Below are 22,067 nucleotides of genomic sequence, written 5' to 3'. Positions count from 1 at the left end.
TAAGTTTTTCTTCGCAAGCATAAGAAAACTAGAAGTTTACTTTGAAGAAATTAAGATGTGGTAGCCTTGTCTTGTAATCCTAGGAATTCAAAAGTGAGATTTAAAGAAAATAGGATATATTGTAAAACTTAGCATAAAATCCTAAGAGCTCACAGTACTGAAATTGCCAATTTTATCAGAGTTGAAAAATTTGCCTTATTTTGCCTAACTCATCCTGTAAAGAATATTCATGACCACATTTAAATGACAAATGTTTGTCCTGAGCAGCTTTGGGAAGAACACTAGCCTCAAGTAAGCCTGTCTTTATTAAAAGAACCCACTGTCCTACACCGTGAGGGGGTTTTGTGGAGATTGTGGGGAATCATGTATGAAACTCTTCCCTTTCTGTCAAGGGTCTTATTGACTCATTTTTTGCACAGTGTTAATGTTGGCTGAGAATTTGAGGAAAGATGTTGTGTGTATTCAGTTACACAAACAACTTTGAGAAAACAAGGATTTTTCATTGCAAAATACTGTAATAATCAAAATGCAATTTGCTTCTTTGTGTGTGTGTGTCCATAACACTGGCAGTGTTAGTGAGTTCCTCACTTTGGAGAAGTTTTTGAAGTTAATGCTTGAATTACTATTCTTGATTATAATTTAAAATGAACATATATGTAAATCCAAGCCAAAAGTCTGCATGAAAGATGCTTTATGTGCAAGAAAATTGAATACATATAAAGAGATTCTTAAGCAGATCATTTACATTTTTTCTCTTTTCTATGGTGTGTAGGTGCAGTTCTCTTGTCCAGTGTACAAGGATTAGCAATTAATGTTGATCCAGTGCTGTATACTTGGCTTATCTACCAGCCTCAGAAACGAGCCAGCAGGCACATTCAGCAGGTACGTGTTTTGAGGGGAAAGGAGTGGGAGCTGGGAAACTTCTATATAGGCCCATAGTGCATCTTTTTCCAAATATTTGTTGTTTATTACCCTCTTCCCTGTAGCTGGTTGCACATACTGTTGATGTTACTTTGAATTATTAAAAATGTTAAGTTTGCATATTAAAATTTGATTTTTCATTTTAATTGAAAGAACAAAGATGTTTTTGTGATCACTGGGATCATTATTTTGTGACTAATTTTAACTACTGAGACCTCATAAGTCTTCTGGGTCTGAACAATGCATACTATTTTAAAAATTGTGATGGTCTATCAAATAATTACATAATTGGTTATAAAGTCACCGCTCTTATTAAATCAAATTTTAACAGGAGATGAACCATACAGTTCATAACTTGACAGAAGTGAACTCTGTAGCAGATTCTGTATATCATATCAAAGTACATATTTACTTGGAAAAGACAGAAGCAGCAGAGTCTGTGGGTCTGTGTGGCACAATATTTTTTTGATGTGGTTTTGATCCAGATTTTCATACCCCACACCCCTGCCCTAAGAAGAACACAGGTTTTGCCTGATACTAAACTTAGCTCTAACTGCCGTTTGGCAGAATTTTCAAGAGCTTAAATTCATCATAATTGATCAAACTAGTGCTCTGTGTCACTTAATGTTCTATCTCTTTTATAAGTGGTCAATTATTAAGTGGCAATTGTAAGAATCTTTAGATATTTGTCTCATAATTAGAGATTTTACTCAGTGGAAACAGAACATGCACCCCTGTGAGGTTCACCCCTCTACTGCTGAAGCAGTTTGTAGTGAGCAGTTCTGCTGTCTGTGCACTGTATGGTGTAATGTGCAGCATGTTTTCATTAAAAGGTGATATGGCAAAGCCAGTGCTCCCTATGTTTGTATTAGCCAGAAATAGAATTAGCATCTCTCTTTGAACTGAACTGGAGGCAAACTACTTAGTGTGAAGTCTACAAAATCCTGTTAATTATTAGAGTAAGTTGTACAAGGCCTTGCTGAATAAGGAGCCTGTTTCAGTGCTCAGGCATCCTCACAGTAAAAACATGTTTCTTTTTCATTCAGAGGTAACCCCCTGTGCTTCTGTCTGTGCCCATTTCCTCTGCTCTCTTCACTGGGCACCATTGAGAAGAGCCTGGCTCCATCTTCTTTGCACCCTTCCTTGAGGTATTTTTATACATTAAGAAGGTCTCCTTGAGCCTTCTCCAGACTGAACAATCCCAGCTCCCTCAGCCTTTCCTCGTATGTGAGTTGCTCTGGTACCTTAGTCATCTTTGTGGCCATTTGTGGACTCTCTCCAGTATCCCCACGTCTCTCCTGTCCTGGGAGGTCCAGGATTAGATAGCACTGAGAAATGATCACTTCCCTTGACTTGCTGGCAATCTCTGGTATAGTGCAGCCCAGGACACCATTCACTTTCTTTGCAGCAAGGGCACTGTATTGTCTCTTTCTCAGCGTGGTGTCCACCAGGACCCCGAGCATATACTGTCACGTGAGATTATTGAACAGAATTGGATCTGTTACTGACTCTTGGGGTACATTGCTGTTTATTGGAGTCTGTGGTCTGATTGCTCCCAGCCACCACCTTCTCATTCATGTGCCCAGGAGTGGTTTCCAGGATTGTTGTTCCTCACCCTCAGGTGAGACTGAGGGACATGTAGTTCTCTGAGCTTTCTGTCCCATCTTGAAAGCACAGCTGACATGTGGTTTCTTGCAGTCCTCAGCCACCTCTCCCAGTTCCCATAATTGTTCAAAGAACATCACAATAAATGTTGTGAGCACATCTCCCAGCTCTCTCTGAGCTCATGGGTACATTCTGTGCAATTACTAGTTTGCCCAGTATTCCCTGACCTGATCCTCTTCCCCTTAGAGTGGATCCTCCTTGTTCCATCCTTTTGCCCAGTCTCTGATAGCTGGGATTCAAGGCTGGTCTTGCTGGTAAACACTGAGGTGAAGGCATTTGGTACCCCAGCCTTTTCCAGCAGGAAAAGCAGCTCATAACTTTCCTGACTTAATGTGTACTCCTACAGTTAATGAAATACTTCAGCTGACTTTCTTAGCTCTTCTTCTGGTTCTTTCCTTTTCTAAACTCAAGTGAGGACAAGAATTTATTAAAGATTGCACAATACTGACATGATTTATACACATTTTTCAAAAGTGTTTTATATTGATTTCATATCTGACAGCTCTGAATAATGTGAAAGGAGAAGAGAATACAGTTGTTTAGTGTGAAAAAAAATTTAAAAAAACCCAACAAACCTCAGATTACAGGATGAGGTAAGGAAAAGATATTTGGTATCATGAGAACGTTTTCACCTCATCATCAGCGTACAGTCTTTCCAGATAATAAGTGTAGCAAGTGTTACATGCTGCTTTGTGTAGGAAAAGACACCACTGGTACACATTTGCTGTTGGGAGCGCTGTGCTGTGTATGCAGTGAGTAACACCAGAAACCTTTGCAAGCTGATGGAATAAAAAAACCCCAAACCCCCTCAGAACACCCAAAACACGCTATGTATTAAAGTGGCAGGAATTGCTGGAACTGACTTTATGAAGTTATATTGTTTATTCTTAATAATAATGACCTGAAATATGTTGAGTCTTGGTACAGAGCAAGGAATAAACTTTATAAATCAAAGGACTGTAACTTAAAAATATTTTCAAAATCCTCAGTTTTTGATATGTGAGCTAAAGACATCTTAGAGTTGTTTTGAATTCAGCACCTTCTGAGCATCATGCCTATGAAGATACACCAAATTCTTAGTTTGAGAGAAAAACCACAACAACCAGGAGTTGCTCGAATCATAGAATGGTTTGCACTGGAAAGGACCTTAAAAATCATCAAGTTGCAACCCCCCTGCCATGGGCAAGAGGCTTCCAATGACCAGGCTGCTCAAAGCCCCATCCAGTGGCTTAATGTGTACGTTAAAACAAGTGAATTTGTCAGGCCATCTTATTATTAACCTGTCATCTGATAGTACTAATGGCCAATGGATTGACTTTCTACTTTCTAGTATTAAATATAGCAGAAATAAATTAAAAAATATACTTTTGCACTTTGCTCTCCTTTAGTTCAAAAACTGAAGAATAGGTGAAAAGTGCTCTGGAGAAAGTTTTTCAGTGGTAAATATTTTTTTGTACTGACACTTGTTTTATAACTATGAAATAAAATCACTAAGAAAGGTTTAAACATGTCAATGTATGTAAGAAATACTATGTTGGACATGAGTAAATTTTTTGAATGTCGGTGTATTGCTCTTTAGGTCTACATTTTAAGAACTAATGCATTAATGGGAAATCTGATAAAATTTTAATTATTCTGCTTTACCTACTGTCCATGTGACTGCTCAAAGGAAAAATTAGTATGAACCAGATTGCACTCCCATCCCTATATCCTACATTGAAATCACATATTTTATATTATCTGGGTGTTAAATGTCACATTTCTTGTTCCCTGAATTTGTTAGACTTCTATGAAATACATTTGTTGTTACCATTTTTTCTCAGTGACAGATAATAATCCATAGAGTTGCAGCAGGAAAATCAAGAGACATCTTACCTTTCTTGGTGACTGATGAACCTGTGCTAGATTTTAAGCAGTTTAAACTCTGACACAAAAGTTTGAGTTGGTTTTGGTTTAAAATGTTATTTGATGTATCAGCCAAAAACAGTGTTCATTTTTTTAAGGAATACTTTAGTCTGTAAGGATTGTTTCTGTAAAATGGGCTTTGTGTGTACCAGCAGTCAATGGGATAGTGCAATGTGGGCACCAGTTCTGTCATTCAGCACATATGTGGTGTCTGCTTAAACCCTTTGTGTTTCCTTGGTCTGAGTGCCCTGTGGAAAAGGTATTCAGACCAAATACCTTTGGTATTTGAATGCCATTAGGCATATTTAATGCCTTATGAAAGGTTAATTAGAAGAGAATCTGGGAAAGATACTGCTGTAGGGTGTGACCTGTTGTGTGTGTGCTGTTTACAGCTTATCATTGCCTCCCAATTGAAATGCAGAACAAAGCCAAATTTACAGGCCTTGTTTCCAGCAGTGTAATATTTTATTTTGACAAATTTTTGAAGATTTTTTTTCTTCAGGTCTGTCTTGTGGCAATGACCTCTGATTTCCTAGTAATTTTTAGATTTTTTAAATATTTAATTATGACCATTTTTGAAGACTTTTTCAGATGTGGCTTGTTTTATTTTTGTAAACCAATGGTGTTTTTCATATATTTACTGTCTTTTAAAAGCTTAACTTTGCACAAATAAAAGTGTGAAGAGTTTGTTTTCCTTGGTAAAGAAGCCCCAGCTGTACTTTGATGTGGGACAGTCAGGTATGTGTGATACTCTTTGCAGTGAATTGAAAAACAAGCACGGCGTCTTTCTCAAATGCACATTACTGTAGAGCCTGCATAGCTTGCCAACACTTTTCTTGCACTATGCATTTCTGTGAAATTTTACAGGAGACTAAACTATCCAGAATGTTTATCTGTACATAGATGTATAATATAAATGTGTATGGCTCCATACTCCTGTCAGTTTTCTGACTGTTCTGTACACATGTGTGTGTTACTAATGAGGCCTTCAGTAAAAGCATAAATCTAAACCCAACAGCTCAGGGTGAACATCCTTAGTTGTATACAGGAAGAAGTAAGAAAAATACATTGCACCTCTCCCAGATTCATCATGCTTTAAAGCACTGGATTATAACACACCTACATAAATCCAGAATCCGAATTTCTCTCTCTTTTAATGAACATCTACACCAAGACTGCAAGGATGCAAGACTGCATCCAACAAGAATTTTTCCCCAGCTGTATAGGTAGATTACAGAATTAGTCATTAACAATTCAGTTTAATCCAGTTTTTTTGGCTTCTGCTCTGCTTTTTCTCTGCTGGTTTTCTCTTTTCACTGCCCTTACCTTAGGAATTTTACTGTTTTAAAAAAATCCTTTCACTTTTTTTTTGGAAAGTTCATTGTGATCTGTGGGTATTATCCATCTTGGTACTTTGGGCGTTTCTTCATTCAGAAACCAGAGGTCTCTCTGGAATGTTTAAGGTGAAATAATTTTGTCAGCATGGCTTGGTCAGTAGACTCTTGCAGAACAAGTTGTGCTTTAATTTTTCTTAGGATGACTTTTGGAGTATTGCACAAGCGTAGTTCTTTAAGAGCCAGATGATTCTGATAATGAACTAATGGCGCAATATAAGAGTAAGTTTCAGTTCCCAAACTTAAGATTTTTCTATGTTGTAGCAAAGTTGGCTGTTGAGGGCAGAGCTGTGTTGCTCAGTTTTTCTCTTCTACCTTGATAAATATCCAGAAAGGCTTTAATGAAACAATTGTGTATTTACAGTAAATATAATTATTTTCTTCATGTGCAAAGACTTCTGAAATTGTTATAGGCTTTGATTTCTGATACTGCTTTCTGGTCAGAAGCCCTGTGTTTATCCCTATCAGAATCTGTCACCTCTTGCCCCACAGAAAGCAATTATGTTTTTAAAGGATACTGGAATGAAGTGACTGCTTGCTCAAGGTATTAAAGCCAGGTGGGACTCAAACCTTGTATGTTCTGCTTCCAGAGGCCCCTTGAAACTGCAGGTGGAATGCTTTCATGAGGGGTTTTTGGCTGACACCAGTTCGTTGCATATGTTTGGAAACATTGCAGCTCATCAGTGATGGGTCTTTATCCCAGCAGAGCACTTTTCTGACCATACCTGAAATTCCTACCTGAAACAGTCATAGAATTTCGTCTGAATTAAAGTTCACCTGCTTTTGTAAACCCCACATGCCTAGTCTTTTTATTGAGCACTTAATTTCAATTAATGAAAGTTTATGGATTAATTTAATTTTAATTGGCAACTAGGCCTAATGCCTAATGTTTTTGAAATCTCTGAAGCAGTTTAAAGATATTATTAATCTCAGATATCAAAACAATGAAATGTAATTTTGTAGTCAATGTTGTTTGTGATTTCATGATATTAGAACTTTTAGGGCGGACAACGTGAGATCCTTTTTGCTGTTGCAGCTCATTCTGGCACAGCTTGGACAGTCTTGTAGCATAGATCAATATTCTTCTCTGAAGTAGGTAGTGATTGTGTGGCAGTGATCTTTGATGTTCAATAAACACCATGTTTTCAGCAGAACTGCCACCTGTCCCCACTCCAAAGACTTAATTTTCCTTCCTGCTTGCTGGTTGGAAGATGCTGCACATGTACCCATCAATGTGAGCCCCATATCCACCATGTGGGGTAGCTTCATTTGGTACCATTTCAAAGATACCAACCCATGTCTGGGGTGATGCTTTTGAATTCAACATTTTACAAGTCAGTGCTTCATTTTTTATTCGGTAATAAAAGTTAATTTCCTATCTTGGAATATTCTTTTGTCTTTGTTTGTTATCAGGGAGGTGCCTGTATAGGCATCCCTCAAATGAAAGCTGCTCATCTGCTCTGTTAGTCAAGTTTTCTGTAAAATGCATTTCTTGTGTTCCCAGATCTGCCTGTAGTCCCTTCAGCCTCCCAGTTGTGGGAAATTATAATTCAGAAGTAAAATATTAAATTACCAAAAATCTCAAGAAAAATAAAATATTGATTGACTTGGGGCAAATTTCCACTAGCCCTCTTTACAGGATATTTTAGCTTTAGTTAGCTGGCATATCTCCACATAAATCAGGAAATACTTGAGGCTTAGTATTTCTGGCAGTTTTCTTTCTATCTATTATTGTTCTGAGTCTTTCTCCAATTTTAGATCTTTATCATTTCCAAAGTCATGTTGAACACACAGGATGAAGTTTTAAAAAAAATAAAAATTGTTATCCGTTGATCCATTTACACACACAAAGACATACCTGTTTGTGTGTGTTTTGTGTACAGATACTTAATAAGGTGTGCAGTGTATTAGGTTATTTGTGCCAATAAAAATCAAATTCAGAACAGGGCAGCTTTTCTGTAGTTTTTCAGCCACCGCTTAAAAAGTTAATTGTAATAGTTGTACTTGAAAAGTGATAAATTTCCTTATTTTTAATTCCATAAATTGTAATTAATTTAATAGTCTGTATATTATAGCCACAGAACATTCCTGCATTGATAGAACTGTGGTCAGTATTCTAGAACAGAATCTGATTTGACTTTGCGTCAACAAAATAACCTCACATAAATGTTGCCGTAGTTCTAGAACTTTGTTACATGTTCTTCATTTTCTTTATAAAACTACCAATTAGTAACCATAAAGCTTAATCCCAGGTAGATGTATTTCAACTTTACTACAAACTACTTTGTAGATATCTTTTTGGATTTTTGTGAAGACATTCTTATGATAACACTTGCCTGCAATGTCTCCTTTCCCATCAGATTCATCTTCTCCTGCAGCTGTGGGGCTCTTGTCATCTGCTATTTCCCAAGCCACAGTTTCCTCATCAGTTTGTGGCTAAAACCCAAATCTTGATGATCCTTTTCCATCTAGTTCAATGCTGATCTTTCATCTTCTGCATTCTTTTAAGCAGAAATCTTTTGCCAGAAACTTGACAAGATTGTACTGGGTGTCATCAGCAGCAACATCAGCCTTGATTTCAGTGAGCAAAGATAAAACAGCTGTTTCATTGTCCAGATCAGCACTCAACCACTCAAGATTTGGTCGTAATATTTTCCAGCTTTGTCTGGCTGTGATAGCCTTGATGTTTTTCACGCTATGACTAGTAGCGTGACTTAGTATATTTTGCTGATTCGTTTCTTTAGTGGTTCAGAAATAGATGCTTCAGACAGTGTTTCCATCCTATTGTGTTTTGAACTGTCCTGTACTGTCTGTGTTCATTCTTCAAAAATTCTTGCTTCACTTTGGCAAGTCAGTGTTCTTGCAATGTTACATCTAGAATTGCCAAATCATGGCTCAACAGTTGCCATCACGGGAAAGCTGCAGATGGCTTTGCCTTTTGAAAGGTTGCACCAGAGAAATTGCTAGATTTTGGAAATAAGCTGCATAAAGTGTCTGAGCAAAGTTTAGAAAGCTTCAGATCCTTTCCCTATATGCATGTGGGAAGTATTTCTGTGGTGCTTAGCTTGTCCTCTCAAAGCTGATGGGGATTTTCATGGTTGTTATAGCTAGAGGACACCAAAATGGCATGGTACTATGTTCCAGAATGACTTTTTAGGGCCTTTGGAGGCAAAGCTAATGACTGTATGTTCAGAGGGAGGAGGAGAGATGAGAGTTCTGTTTGTCATTGACATTAGTATTTTTCTATTAACTTTGCATACCAATGTATATAGAAGTTGATTGTTTTCACTGGAATAGGATTAAATAGTTGGTTGTCTTTCTTATTTTAATTTACTTTTATAGTGGAAAATGATGAAGGCGTTTGGAAGTGATTCTCCTTCAATGAAATGATTTTTCTGTTTGTTTTGGGGTTTCGTATGTGTGCACATGTAGCACACTGCTTGATTCAGTGATCTGTTTTCTATTGGAGAAAATTTACAAGCACATTGCCTGCCTCACACAAATTTGTTTCCCACAGAGATTCCTAATGCAATGTGTGAGGTTTCTCATTACACAGTTATGTGGGTTACATTTTCACTCCAATGCGAACAAAATTAAATTACACAAAAATTAAGATGCGTGTAATCCCAATGTCTGATCTTTAGAAAAAAACTTTTGTCATCTTTAAATGATAACCCTCTGCCAAATCAACACTAGAAATATTCTGCTTTTGTGAACTGTGATGCATCTGCAATGTATGCAGCAGCTGATGCTGCAGCAAAGTACTGAGAGCCAACTGTACAGCAGCACAGAGGATCCAGTCTTTCTTTAACAATTATATCTTTTGTAGCTTGCATTAATAAAAAATGTTACAACAAAGCCAATAGACTACATAAATTTGTGGACCTCCAGTTTCAGAACCTGTATGAATTAATACACTTTTCTAATCTTAAAACAAGGATGTAGTCCTTCAAAGCAGGTTTTAATGCCTTCAGGTTTGTGTAAGTGTCACATTTGGAGCAGTTTCTGATTTATTGATATGTGTGAAAGACAAAACAGTTCAAATCAGTAGTAGTCAGTTAAATTTTCTATTTAATATGTGAGGAACAAGCACAATACTGTATAAATATCAATGCATCTTTAATTTCGAAACTTAATGACAGTTAAGAAATTTCTTTGAAATCCTCATATTTGGCTAAAAGTTTTCAGTTTCCATTAAACATTCAGATAATGATTTTACTTTGTTGATCAGCCAGGTTTGTTCATGTGCATTTTGGCTGGGTAACAACCATGGTATTTTAAGTTAGTTATATTTCACTTTTTTGTTGTAGAGGTTTTCTTCCGACTAATGGGACTGAAGTAAGGAATTAAAGGTGCAAGTCTGAATGTAGCATTTCATCATTAGTTTTCAGAATATTTGTGCTCCAATCAGTGTTTCAAGTTGTCCTCTATGTATTTCAAAATATTTAGTTTAAGATGTGCTTCATTGCAGTGCCATCATTCACTATTAAGGTGTTTTGGTTTTCAGTGTCTCACAAGGTACTTCTTTTTCCAGCCATCTGTCGGAGCTATTCCACTTGGCATGTCAGTGACTCGAAAAAAAGAGGATGAAGCATCAGTTGGCAGTGCCCCTTTGGCAAGGCAGCAGTCCAATCAAGCCTCTGAGTATGCCAGCAGTCCTGTCAAAACAAAAACAGTAACAGGTATGATCACTGAACAGAAACTTGCCTTTCTGCACCTGCAACCTCTGTCAGTAACACTCCTCCACACCGAGCAGCATCAGCTGTGCACACACTGGGGGACAGCTTGCAACTCCAAAGAAATTACACATTTTTGAAGGAAAAATAATCAGATGTATGACTTTGAAATACATGTTTATTTTCCTTCTCATTTTCATTTAGCGCTGTCTTTGGGGCCCTGATAGTCTCATGGAATATATTTTGTAAAATGAGATAAAGGAGATCTGCTTTCAATAGAATATCTGCTATTTGCCTTGGTACTTAGTCCATAATTTTGTCAGACTTCACTGTGATTAATCTCTGATTTCAGTCACTCTAATTACATTGCTGGCATGTATGGAAGTCAAGATCTGTGCATGAAAAGCTTAAATTGACTGTTTTCAAAATCACCCATAGAAAGTGCAATTGTTGATGCTTCTGTTTCTGAAGTTCAAGAAATTACTAAGTTTAGGAGTATTTTCTGGCCACTTGGGACTCTAAACTGAAACTTTGTTATCACTAATCAGGATAATATGGCTTTCTGGGAATTTCTAGTCTATTTTTCATATAATACCATCTGCAAGTAGTAAAGTAGGTGATGATACAAAAAAATTACTATCTGAGTGAGACATGTAGTGATCCTTCTGAAATACGCTGTGCAAATTCTCTTTTTCTTCCTTTGCATTGATGTTTATTTCCACATAAACATGAAGTACTTCAAGATGTTGTCTGCTGAAATTAAGATTACAGTTTTGACCATTAGTAGTAGAGTTAAATGCTGTTTTGAGTTTTAAAAAGGCTAAATCCATGGCAAACTGTGTTTACTGAGTTTTAGTGGGTTGCTGTGTTGTCATTGGTAGTAAAACAGTAGATTAATTTCAAAGACTTCTATTTTATTTATGAATATTCTTCATTTTAAAAATTTATCCATTTATTTTTACAATTCGTTTATACATTTCCTTTATTTTTGCCTGTAGTGAGATGACTGTACCAAGCGTATTTTTCTTATAACTGTATTTTCCATTTGTTCTGCTCTATCAACAGCATCAATGGAATAATTTATGTCTTCTTGAGATTAGTTCTACCTGTGCCTGCAAAGCACAGACTGAAATTCAGACCCAGCTATTTGCATGAACAGATTCTAAATTAGTTTTTCTTAATTGCTAATTAATAAAAAGTAGGCATATAATTTGCAGAAGTGGTTTTGTATTTGGATTTTGAAAATTAGTGTCACAGTCTGATACCTCCTCAGCTTGACAGCCGTTTTCATCTTCAGCCTTTGTTATTCTTCACCTTGAGTATTATCTTTTCTGTAATAAGGATCACACCAGAATTGCCTACGAAAAAAAACATTTTTGTTCAACATCTAGGAAGGCCATGGATGTCAATTTTGCCTTTTGGAGCATTTTTGTGTGTGTGAGAGACATAAAAAATGAAACTGTAAACTATCAATAGCATCATAAAAGCAGAAGAAGGATTTCTTGCATCTCAACTCCTTCCACCTTTCAGTTTGAAGTCAGTATCAAGATCTGTTTTCAGTTTCTTAGTACAACACATATTGCTGCAAAAATGAAAAGTTCATTTGTGGATTTCATTTGTGTTACTCATTCAGTTTATCAAACAAGTTTAGCTTAAGTGCTGAGGATTTTTTGAGATGAAGTAGATATTTGACTTCTCTATTAGACAAATTTGCAGCATAGAGTTTGTTACTATGAAATGAAAGGTAATGATGCTAATTCTCTCAGGAGATAACATTGACTAAGCAATTTCTGTTTTGCAGTAGAAGGAGTCTTTAAAAGATTATTGAATTTGATTTCATTTACTTTTAACCATTAAGAAAATTGTTGGAAAAAGTTAGTATTTTTTTCAGTGGAGCTACTTACACCTATCAGAGGATCTGTTGGGTTTATTTGTAAGGTGCCCTGTGCCTGGAACTGCTGGGGTGAAGGCTGAGCTGTTGTCATGCTTTGACCCCAGCCACAACACAGCCCTTTGCTCACTCCCCCCCAAGCAGGGTGTGAAGAGAAGCAGAAAGGGAAAAGCTGGAAAACCTGTGGGTTGAGTTAAAGACAGTTTAATAGGGAAAGCAAAAGCCACTCATGCAAGCAAAGCAAAACAAGGAATTAATTCCCTACTTCCCACAGACATGCAGGTGCTCAGCCACCTCTAGGAGAGCAGGCCCCCATCACAGGTAATGGCTACTTGGCAGTGTTTCCTAAAATCAAGGACAAAAACTTTCAAGGCAATATTATTCTGGGTAAAGCAGAGAGTAGTTCTTTACTGAAAAGCTTTTTAGCTTAACAAAGTATATAGACGTGTATGCCAGTATAGGGGTCTTACAAATTTTATAACACTACTTCATTACTAGAACTAAAGTTTACATCCCAGCCATGAACCCCTCAGACCTTGTACCACCCTGGTGCCACCCCAGAACTGCCCCTTGTCACCCCCCTCTGTAATTGGGTTGTGGGTCCCAAGACCCCTTACTGCTTCACTCTCATCTTTATATCACATCCCTTCTTTGGAGCTTCTCCGACATCTCTGAACCTTCTATGGCTTTGACTAAAATGGCATCTTATTTCAATTACAGTGTGTATTGTTATTCTGGTCCTGATCCAGGTGTCCCAGGCGTTAGTGGCTGTCTTACCCTTAGCACAGAAATTCAGGAATGTCGCACAGAGGTAGACACTGTTGGCTGCTACCTCAAAAAGAAGCTATAGAGCTATATAAAAATCTATAAACTGTATAAAATCATAAGACAGGAGGACAAACGCCATCCCTCAAACATCCTCCCACTGTATATACAGAGCATATCAAATGGCATGGAACATCCCTTTGGTCAGTTTGTGCCACCTGTCCTGGCTGTGTCTTCTCCCAACCTCCCAGGCACCCCCAACTTCCTCACCAGTGTGACAGTACAAAAAGCAGGAAAGGCCTTGGCTCTCTGTAAGCCCTGTCCAGCAATGGCTAAACATCTCCATGTTATCAACCCTGTGTTCAGCACATCTCTGTGTTATCAACCCTGTTATCAAAATAATCTCCGTTTTACCAACCCTGTATTCAGCACTAATCCAAAACATAGTCCCTTTCCAGCCACTGCGAAGAAAATTAGCTCTACCCCAGTGAAAACCAGCACACCTGTGTTTTAAAAAGTTTATATATTTGTTATACTCTGGAGATAAAATGGCAGGTGTAACATACCGGAAGTATTTTATATTTGCATGAAAAAATTGTGGGTAAAAATCTAAAATTAATGTCACGGACTGAAAGCCTTGTATAGCAATGAAATGAATTAAAGGGTTGCTCCGTGTGCTTCAGTAGACCCCACAGATTTCCCTTAATTAAAGAAAGCAAGGAAAAGTCATGTCGTGCTGCAGTGCCATGCAGGCTTGTTCTCTGTGTAGCCGCCTGGAAGTTCATGTGGTGTTGGAAGCTTTTCTTGGAGAGTTCTCTGGTGCCAGCTTGGTCAGAGTTGGCTTTGCAGTGGAAGATTCAGCAGTAGAAGCTCCAGCAGTAGAAGCTCACACGGATTTTGTGTCACAAAATAAAAGGTCTCTGATTACAAAACCACCAGTTACAGTGGTTAGAAAAGGTTAGATGGATGCAAGTGTGAAATGTGAGATCCCATTCTCAGAGAGGTTTCAGTGGACCTGGTCTTTCACAACTTCTTTCTTTAGAGCTGTATAATGTGATGGAATATGATGAATATGACTTTAGTTCATTGCACTAAAAATAGAGTGCCTGTGATTCTTCTGCTTCTAATGATCCTTGTAAGCCTCTTATTTCTTTATCATCAAGGCTCTAGCTACACGTTTTGAGTTGTCATAAAGCTGAGATCCTACATTGATAATGTGGACATATGCGTAGTCCTTGCAAATTGAGTTATTTCATCTTAAAATCATGCTATTCAGGTGGCGATTTTGAATTAATTCTTTTCAAGTCTGCAATGATCTCAGCAGTCACTCCCTTGAGAACTGCTAGAAACCAACCCTATGTACTTGTACTAAGTGAAAGCAGTTTGTAATCACAGCTGTAAAATGATTTAAAACATTGATCTTGAGTTCAGTTTATTAGTTAATGGCTGCTGAGACCTTGCCAAAAGTGAAGCATGGGAAAAGAGCAGAACTACTATTTTATATGGTATCTGTCTGTGAAAATCCAGGGTTTCTGTTCATAAGTCTCAAATTGTAGTTATTTATAAATCCCCTTAACCACAGAGGCTTCAAAACCAGTGTTAAATAATAGAATATATGTTTTAAATTTCGTATGATGTGTGTGTGAACAAGCAAGGTGATAAAGAATATTGAAAAAAGTTTACTTCTGTTTCTCCACTTCTCACGTTTTCAGCAATTCAGCAGTTCCATGTTAGTTCAGTGAAAAGTGATTTGCAGACCCATAGTTGTGCATAGTGACAGCTCTTCGGTCTGGATAGCTGCAAAGTGATTGCTCTGTGTGTATGTAATTATGTAATATATGTAGCAGACCTACACAGGAGGACAGTATGGGCCTCAGTAGGTGCATAGTGAATCTTTGCAAGCTGTCTCGTGCACAGTGTTGAATAGTAATTAAAGCTAAAGTGCCTGTGTTCACACATCTGAGTGCTCATTCATTATTAAAATAACTTCTAAATTTAATTCATATTTATTAAATTATTGTAATTATTTTCTCTGTTTTTGAAAAAATATAGCATTTTCCATTATTAAAGATGAAATTGGGGTGTGGAGTTCCCCTCCTTCTACAGAGGTCTTTTTGTAGTCATTACAACAAAATTTAATTCCACCAACATCTACTATGGCATCCAACATTTATCAGTGTTTGGAAGTAACCATGATATCCCAGATACAAGTTTGACAGTGCCTTGTGAGGTGTAACCCCATCACCATGGCATTGAATTTTTCAGTAACGGTGGGAGAGTAGTCTCACACATGCTCTTAGGAGGAGGAGCTCCTTCAATGGAAAGAATCTACCTAGGCTGAAAAGCTGATTTTTTTTTCTCAGTCAGAATCCTGAAAGTTGACTTTCCTTACAGCCACAGAATAGGTACGTAAGTGGAATTTAATGCATCATCTAATAAGTCATGAGCTTTCTGGTTGGAGTAGGCCCCATAACCTGTTCCAAAGGTGCCTGAAAACTGAATGTCTTGACCCATAACTGAACATACACTTCTCACACAAACTTTGCTGATGTCCAAGAGGGAGTTGTTTGCTCAGGGTACAGGTGGTGACTGCATTTCAGCCATGCCATGGGTGTACATTATGCCTGCAGAAGCTGCAGTGTTTTCATCACTACGTCTGACACCTGATTGCTCCATTTTGTTGTCTGGTGGACAGATTGCAAAGGTATTTGCAGAAGAGAATTAGACAATGGTGGATTTGGGGAAGCATTTTTCATAGACCAGGTCTTCCAGGTCACACAGCTCACTGGTCTTTTAATTGCACTGCAGATTCAGTATTAGTCCCAAGTTCAAAGCTGAGAAGAGATTCCAGTGTAGTTTCATTCTGCAGGATGTGTAGATGTGTTGTGTGAGAGTATCTGCATATGGAGAGAAATATAAGACAGGAAAGCATCCCAGTTTGAAAAAATCTCTTGTGTCTCTGCAACACTGATAGTTTGTTCTTTGGAACTATTGTTCTTACAGAGAAATAACTGAAGAGTTTGAAAGTTTCATAAGTACTTAGTTACACCTAGTCTACTATTTGTTGGTATTTCACACAGATGAAGGATGGTGTCCTAACAAGGAAGTTGAAAATTCTGTCTTAGATGGCCTTTACATCCTCTGTCCTGTATAAATTGTGTGAATTCTAATAAGGACAGTTGTCTGTTGAAAATTTCTAGCTTCTTTAGCCTACTTACTTATTTTCCCAGCACATGTAGAACCATAGTATCTGTGAAATTTTTACCAGCCAATGCAAAAAGAGGTACAAAACAAGCGAGTTGCATACATAAGCATAGACTATAGGCTTGCATAGGCCTTTTTCCATAGGACACCAGGCAAACAAAGATCCTCACCTTTCCTTAAAATCACTTCCTAACGTTTGAGAGTGTAGATACAATAAAACTTCAGTTGGACATTAGGTACTTACTATAACTTCAATTTCTTGGTTGTTATGGGAAGTGTTAGTAATTCAACTTTGAAAGCTTTACCAAAGTTATTCTTAAAATTCCTTCAAAGTATGCCTGACATATTTCTGAATCACTATTAAATACTTCTCCATAAGACTGGAGAAAGGATGAGGCCTTAAACGTAGACAGGTCCAGACAGACTGATGTCTACTTGCAGTGTCATCTGAAGTTGAGAAAGTTTCTCCTGAGTACAGTGAAGCAGAAAAGAACCTGCACTTAACACAAATGGATGCAGTTACTGATCTTTTTTCATCCCTAAAGTACAGCTGGAATGCTTAATTAGGGTCATGCTACAATGAACTTAATGTGTTGGAACGCAAAAAACTGGCAAAAATGAGAGAAGTCTGGCTGGTGAGAAATCAATGGATTATCTGAAGTATTTGAATTAGTAGGTCACTATTTCTGCTCAATGAATTAATGGAATGATTATTGTTTATTCATGCCTATTAAGAAATATATCATGACTAATTTGGGAAGATGAATGAAATTAAATAGATGCTAAATAGTTTAAGTAAAATAGAGGAATTTAAGTCTGACCCATGTTTACCTAGGGTTCCTGAAAATACTGGGATCTTTGTAAAAAGGCTTTTGTGTTATGACAGCATGATTTCTTCAGGACACTGTGTGGATTTCAAAACTGTATGGCTTTGAAAAACATCAGTAACTCAAAGCCAGTGTAGTATATCAAACATTCTTTTTGTAAGCAGAAATTCAATGCTGAAAGAGAAAAAATTATTGTTTACTTTTAGATTATATTTATAAGACTAAGGAAACCCCATGTATTTTTAAAAAGGCAGACTACTACAGAATTCCACATTTATCACAAGTTACTGCAAATCCAAAGGCTGAAATTCTTACTTCATCATATAAATTGTATTTGGAATGCTAAGTGATATTAAGAAAAATTTGGGCATGGACTCTAGAACACATATATATCATATTTTTGTCATTAGTAATATATTTGCTCAGTTGGACCTCTGAATGGCTGTTATTTATTTATACAAAAGTGTCTGTCCTTTTTCAGTTTTGTTCCCAGGATTAAATAGGTATTTTTTGCCAGAAATAGTGGAGTAATCATTAGGAATTTGGTAGGAGAAAATGCTGACCGTGGCCATTCCCCAGCCAACACACACTTTCACACAGAAAGACCCTTTCTGGTTTCACAACAGTGTTAATGTCACATTTGTCTTTGTTTGCTGACAGTATTTTCAAAGCCTCTGTCTGTACTTTACCACTTACTCTGTTGCTCACTCCTTGAATGACCATATAAATTCACTTACTGTATCTCTGCTGCCTTTTCCCTGGGGTTAAAGGACTCGCTCTCACAAGTTGTCAGGGACTGTGTGGTTCAATTATCATCTTGATAAATAAAAGTAATGTATTATCTGCACTGTTAGTAAAGTAAAATGCAAAAATGCTCAAAGGCAAGTGAAGAAATCATTTATGCACAGACTATTCAGTTCAGTATGACAGCAAATACGTGGCATATTTTCATAAGCTTAAAAGAACTTGCTGCTGTCATTTAAGTTAGTTAAGTACTGTTACTCTCAAGCATCCTGATGAAGAGTGCAAACTTTAAAGAGTAAATATCATAGTCTGTCTTTAGGAAAAAAATATCAGTTACATGAGTAATTCAAATATCAGTCATGCAGGAATGGGAGTATGGGGAATAACTTCTGTCATGATACTGCAAAAATAAAACGTGACTATTTCTGAAAGACCTCTAAAGAGTATTGATGGATCAGAAAATATTGGTAAATATGGGTTTGAGCCTCTCTGTTTCAGTGAGCCTGCTGCTTTGATTAACTTTTACTTATTAAATTGGATGGTGGAAAAAAGTAGTGCATTAAGATAGGAAGCATTTTAACAAGATATTCCTCTGTGCTTTTGCAATTTCTTGTATTTGTATAATGTAGTCATTTTAGTCATGGGACAAAATTATTTAATGGAGGTGCATTATATTGGGAACAATTTCTTTGAAAGATAGATAGATAGATAGATAGATAGATAGATAGATAGATAGATAGATAGATACAAACAAAAGTGTGAATCATTTGTAATGCCTTCAAATATCTCTCTGTATCAACACATATGTTTAGTTCTGATGTGCTGCAAAGATAAAACTATGTAGACTTATGGAAAATCAGAAGACAAACCTAAGGACAAACAGGCTTTTTATATAAAGTTTCACTGAATTTTTGCTTTTGCACATTATTATTTTTGCTTTTGCACATTGTTACACACAGAACCAAATAACTGCTGATTTACAGAAAATTGAAAGATTGGGATTTTATTGGGGGGGGGTAGTTTTTGTTTTGTTTTACATATGAAGAAACCAATTCATCTTCTGTAAAAAGAAAAAGATAAAAATATATATATAGATGTAAGTCATTTTGATTTTTTCAAGATTGTTTGGAGTTTCAATTTTTTTCCTCCACTGTATTTTGATCTCATGTCTAATCCCTCAGACCCCTTGACCAGTTCCTTAATAGCTTGCATTTGTTGCAGGCACCTAAGTATTGTTTTAATAGAAAGCCATGTCTAATACCTGAAACTGAATACATATTGAAAACATCCCAATGAGTACTTTGACACTATGGAGATCACCTCTAATTTAAGCAGAGAGGAGAAATCTCTTTAGAAAAAAAGCCATGTAATAACAGTACTTTCCTTTGATTTCTTTCTTCATTTAAATACTGTTAAATAATGTTAATGTGTTTTGCTATCATGGCCTCTTAATAACTATGGTTAGTTTGCAACAACATTTTGCTCAGCTCAGCTCCCTGCTGATGGGTGAGAAGCCATGGCAGAGGCAGGGATATGGGACGAAGAGCTCACCAGCTGGGTGAGGTCCTGTGACAGACACAGGTTGCTGCTGTGGGTGTCTGTCTGTGGAACTGTTGGGAAGGAGGAGCTCTCTGAGCTTTTGGGGACCACTGGCAGTGTGGGTTTCCCTACAGTGGAATAACCTTTTCCAACCAGAAAAAAGCTTCTGATTTCTTAATACATGAGGTATCTGAGGCACACAGTGGGACAGGAAAAACGAGTTTTGTGCCAGAGAGATGAGACATCATAGATCTGTACCATGCTGAAATGAGGAATAAGGTATTGGCATTGTATTTTACCTCCCTCTAGTTTAATTGTCAGCTGTCAGGGGAGAGGAAGCACTGAAAGCATGAGGCCAGTGGTGAGGACATTTTATCAGTGTTCTTCAACCCAGCAGTGGAAGAGCTCTGATCTGTGTTCATTTCTGCTTTTGTTTATTTTATGAAATACCCATTTGTCCCAAATCTTTGCATTTCAAAAGTTTTCTTTTCCCTTTTTTGTTCCTTAGGTCTCTGAATATTAATATCACAGAGTAGCGTTATTTTCTCAAAAGTTCTTTTTATTTTCAAAACTTACGTATTTTATGGATCAGACTTCTAAAACAAGCTAAAAACACAAAGAAGGGAGACCTCTAACTAAAATTTATACCTATAGGTTTTGCTTGGTGATATCTCCTACAAAGTGAGTACTTGAATGATTAATTTTGCAATATTGCCACTTTGAACTCTGTCTGTATGTTAACCACAATTTGGAAATGAATTACGGAAACTAATCCTTCTGGCAGCTCAATCCTGATTGATTTGATTAGTGCTTTTTAAGAAGTCTGTTCATTACCAGTGTGTTCTGAAACTGATGGTGAGTGTGGCAGCCTCTGTGATCAGCCTGTGTACATGGTTGCAAAAATACCAGTTATGGGTATCCCAATTATATGGTACTAGAAGATGAGAGCAGGAGTGTTTTATGTTCCTGCACACTGGTTTCCTTACAAATGCCAGGAAATGTTCCAAGGTTTTCAATTCAGTAGTAGCTGAGTAGCTTAATTATGTTAGGAAATTAATCTTCATACCCAGAGAGACGGAGCTGATCCAGTGTACATGTTTACTGTAGAGGAGTAGCCAAACACACCTGATAGGCACACCTGACAGTCCTTCAGCAAGTGTCATCTACTGCTGCCCTTGCCTGACAGAGAATTAAGACACTGTTCTGTCCCAGCATCTCTTCTGGCAAAACTCTGGGATTTACCAGTACAAGAAAAAGTTAACAGAGGACTTTTTTCTTCCTCTCTCTTCAAAAGTTGCTTCTGTGCTTGTTTCTTATTCCTTTTCTATTTTCCATGATTTCGGGTTGAATGGTTCCTTATCTATGTGTTGGGTTTTGAGACTCTCTTGTTGTATTTTTTTTAATCTTTTGATTGAGCACGAGAGGTTACAGTGAGACTGTCTTCTACTGTGGATATTCCTGGAATTTTTATCAGCTTTGCATGTTTGAATTACACATATATGAAGAGAAACAAGTGGTACTTCACTCAGTTAATTTTATTTTTAATTCAGAGTTTGTTGTTTCTGGCTATTCCCCTAATTGAGAGAGAAATGGCAGTGTGTGTGTTTCCCTGCAAATTAAACATGGGAGATTGGAACAAAATCTAGTTTGAAATCCCACTTGTGAGGAATTTACTTGTTCAGTGACATCCAATGTTGATAGTCCCTGTGAATGCATTGTCAAATGTGTAGGTTTTATTATATTTATCTATTCATCCTGACTTGAAGCATCCGACCTCTGGAATGTCCAGTCTCACAGTGACTTTGTATGCTGCTCTCACCCTTTCCCACACTTGCATTCTAGAGTTTTTTGCTTCAATAACTCTTTTATTTTAATACTTCTCGATTGGTGCTCAAGCTGTTCCTAATTCTTACCGTGTGGTATGTGTAGTGTAGGGCCTGCCTACACAGAAGGTGGTGTGAACTGAGGTAGGGTAGGAAGCTGAAGCAGAACAGCTATTCCTCCCTGAATGTCTTTGCTTTAATTTAATCCATTCTTAATGTGGATGGAAGAGTTATTGCATGGCATAAAAATGTCCATTTGAAAAGGTTCTGTGAGACAGCCACTGCATGCTGCTTCTCCATGTGAACAATTTCCATGTTTGTCTCCCCATACAGCTGTCAACAAACAGTCCTGAACTGTCACACTTTTACATTCTCATGAACCAGTTTTCATTCCTTATCATATTAAGAGATCCATAGTTTGGACCAGAAGTATCTGAGAGGACTAATTATACTGCAGATGTAAAAATTATCTTTCACTCTTTTGACCACCTTCTTTTTGAATCTTTGGATTCTCCATCAGCTTAATAAAGTGAATGTTTCTCTTTGAGATTATTAACAATACTATTTGTTGAAGGATTTATTCTAGAAAATTCATCAGATCTAGCCTTGATGGGGAAAACGTCATAAATCCATTCTTCGTGTGACATTAACATTGAATGCTCATGGCAGAAATTCTTCTCTGAGATGTTTCAATTTTAAACCTTTGCATGTTT

General features: G+C 37.1%; 1 protein-coding gene across 8 annotated transcripts in view; it reads left to right on the top strand.

Moving 5' to 3' along the window:
* VPS13B (vacuolar protein sorting 13 homolog B) overlaps positions 1 to 22,067 on the top strand; it is a 427,169-nt gene that overhangs the window by 185,306 nt on the left and 219,796 nt on the right. For all 8 annotated transcript variants that reach the window (XM_071554088.1, XM_071554086.1, XM_071554089.1 and 5 more), the window contains exons 20-21: positions 773 to 882; positions 10,420 to 10,567. In XM_071554088.1, coding sequence (XP_071410189.1) covers positions 773 to 882; positions 10,420 to 10,567 — 258 coding nt within the window. The remainder of the gene's footprint in view (positions 1 to 772; positions 883 to 10,419; positions 10,568 to 22,067) is intronic.

The sequence above is a fragment of the Pithys albifrons genome, chromosome 4, assembly GCF_047495875.1.
Source record: "Pithys albifrons albifrons isolate INPA30051 chromosome 4, PitAlb_v1, whole genome shotgun sequence".
NCBI lineage: Eukaryota > Metazoa > Chordata > Aves > Passeriformes > Thamnophilidae > Pithys > Pithys albifrons.
This window is presented reverse-complemented; position numbering and strand designations above follow the sequence as displayed.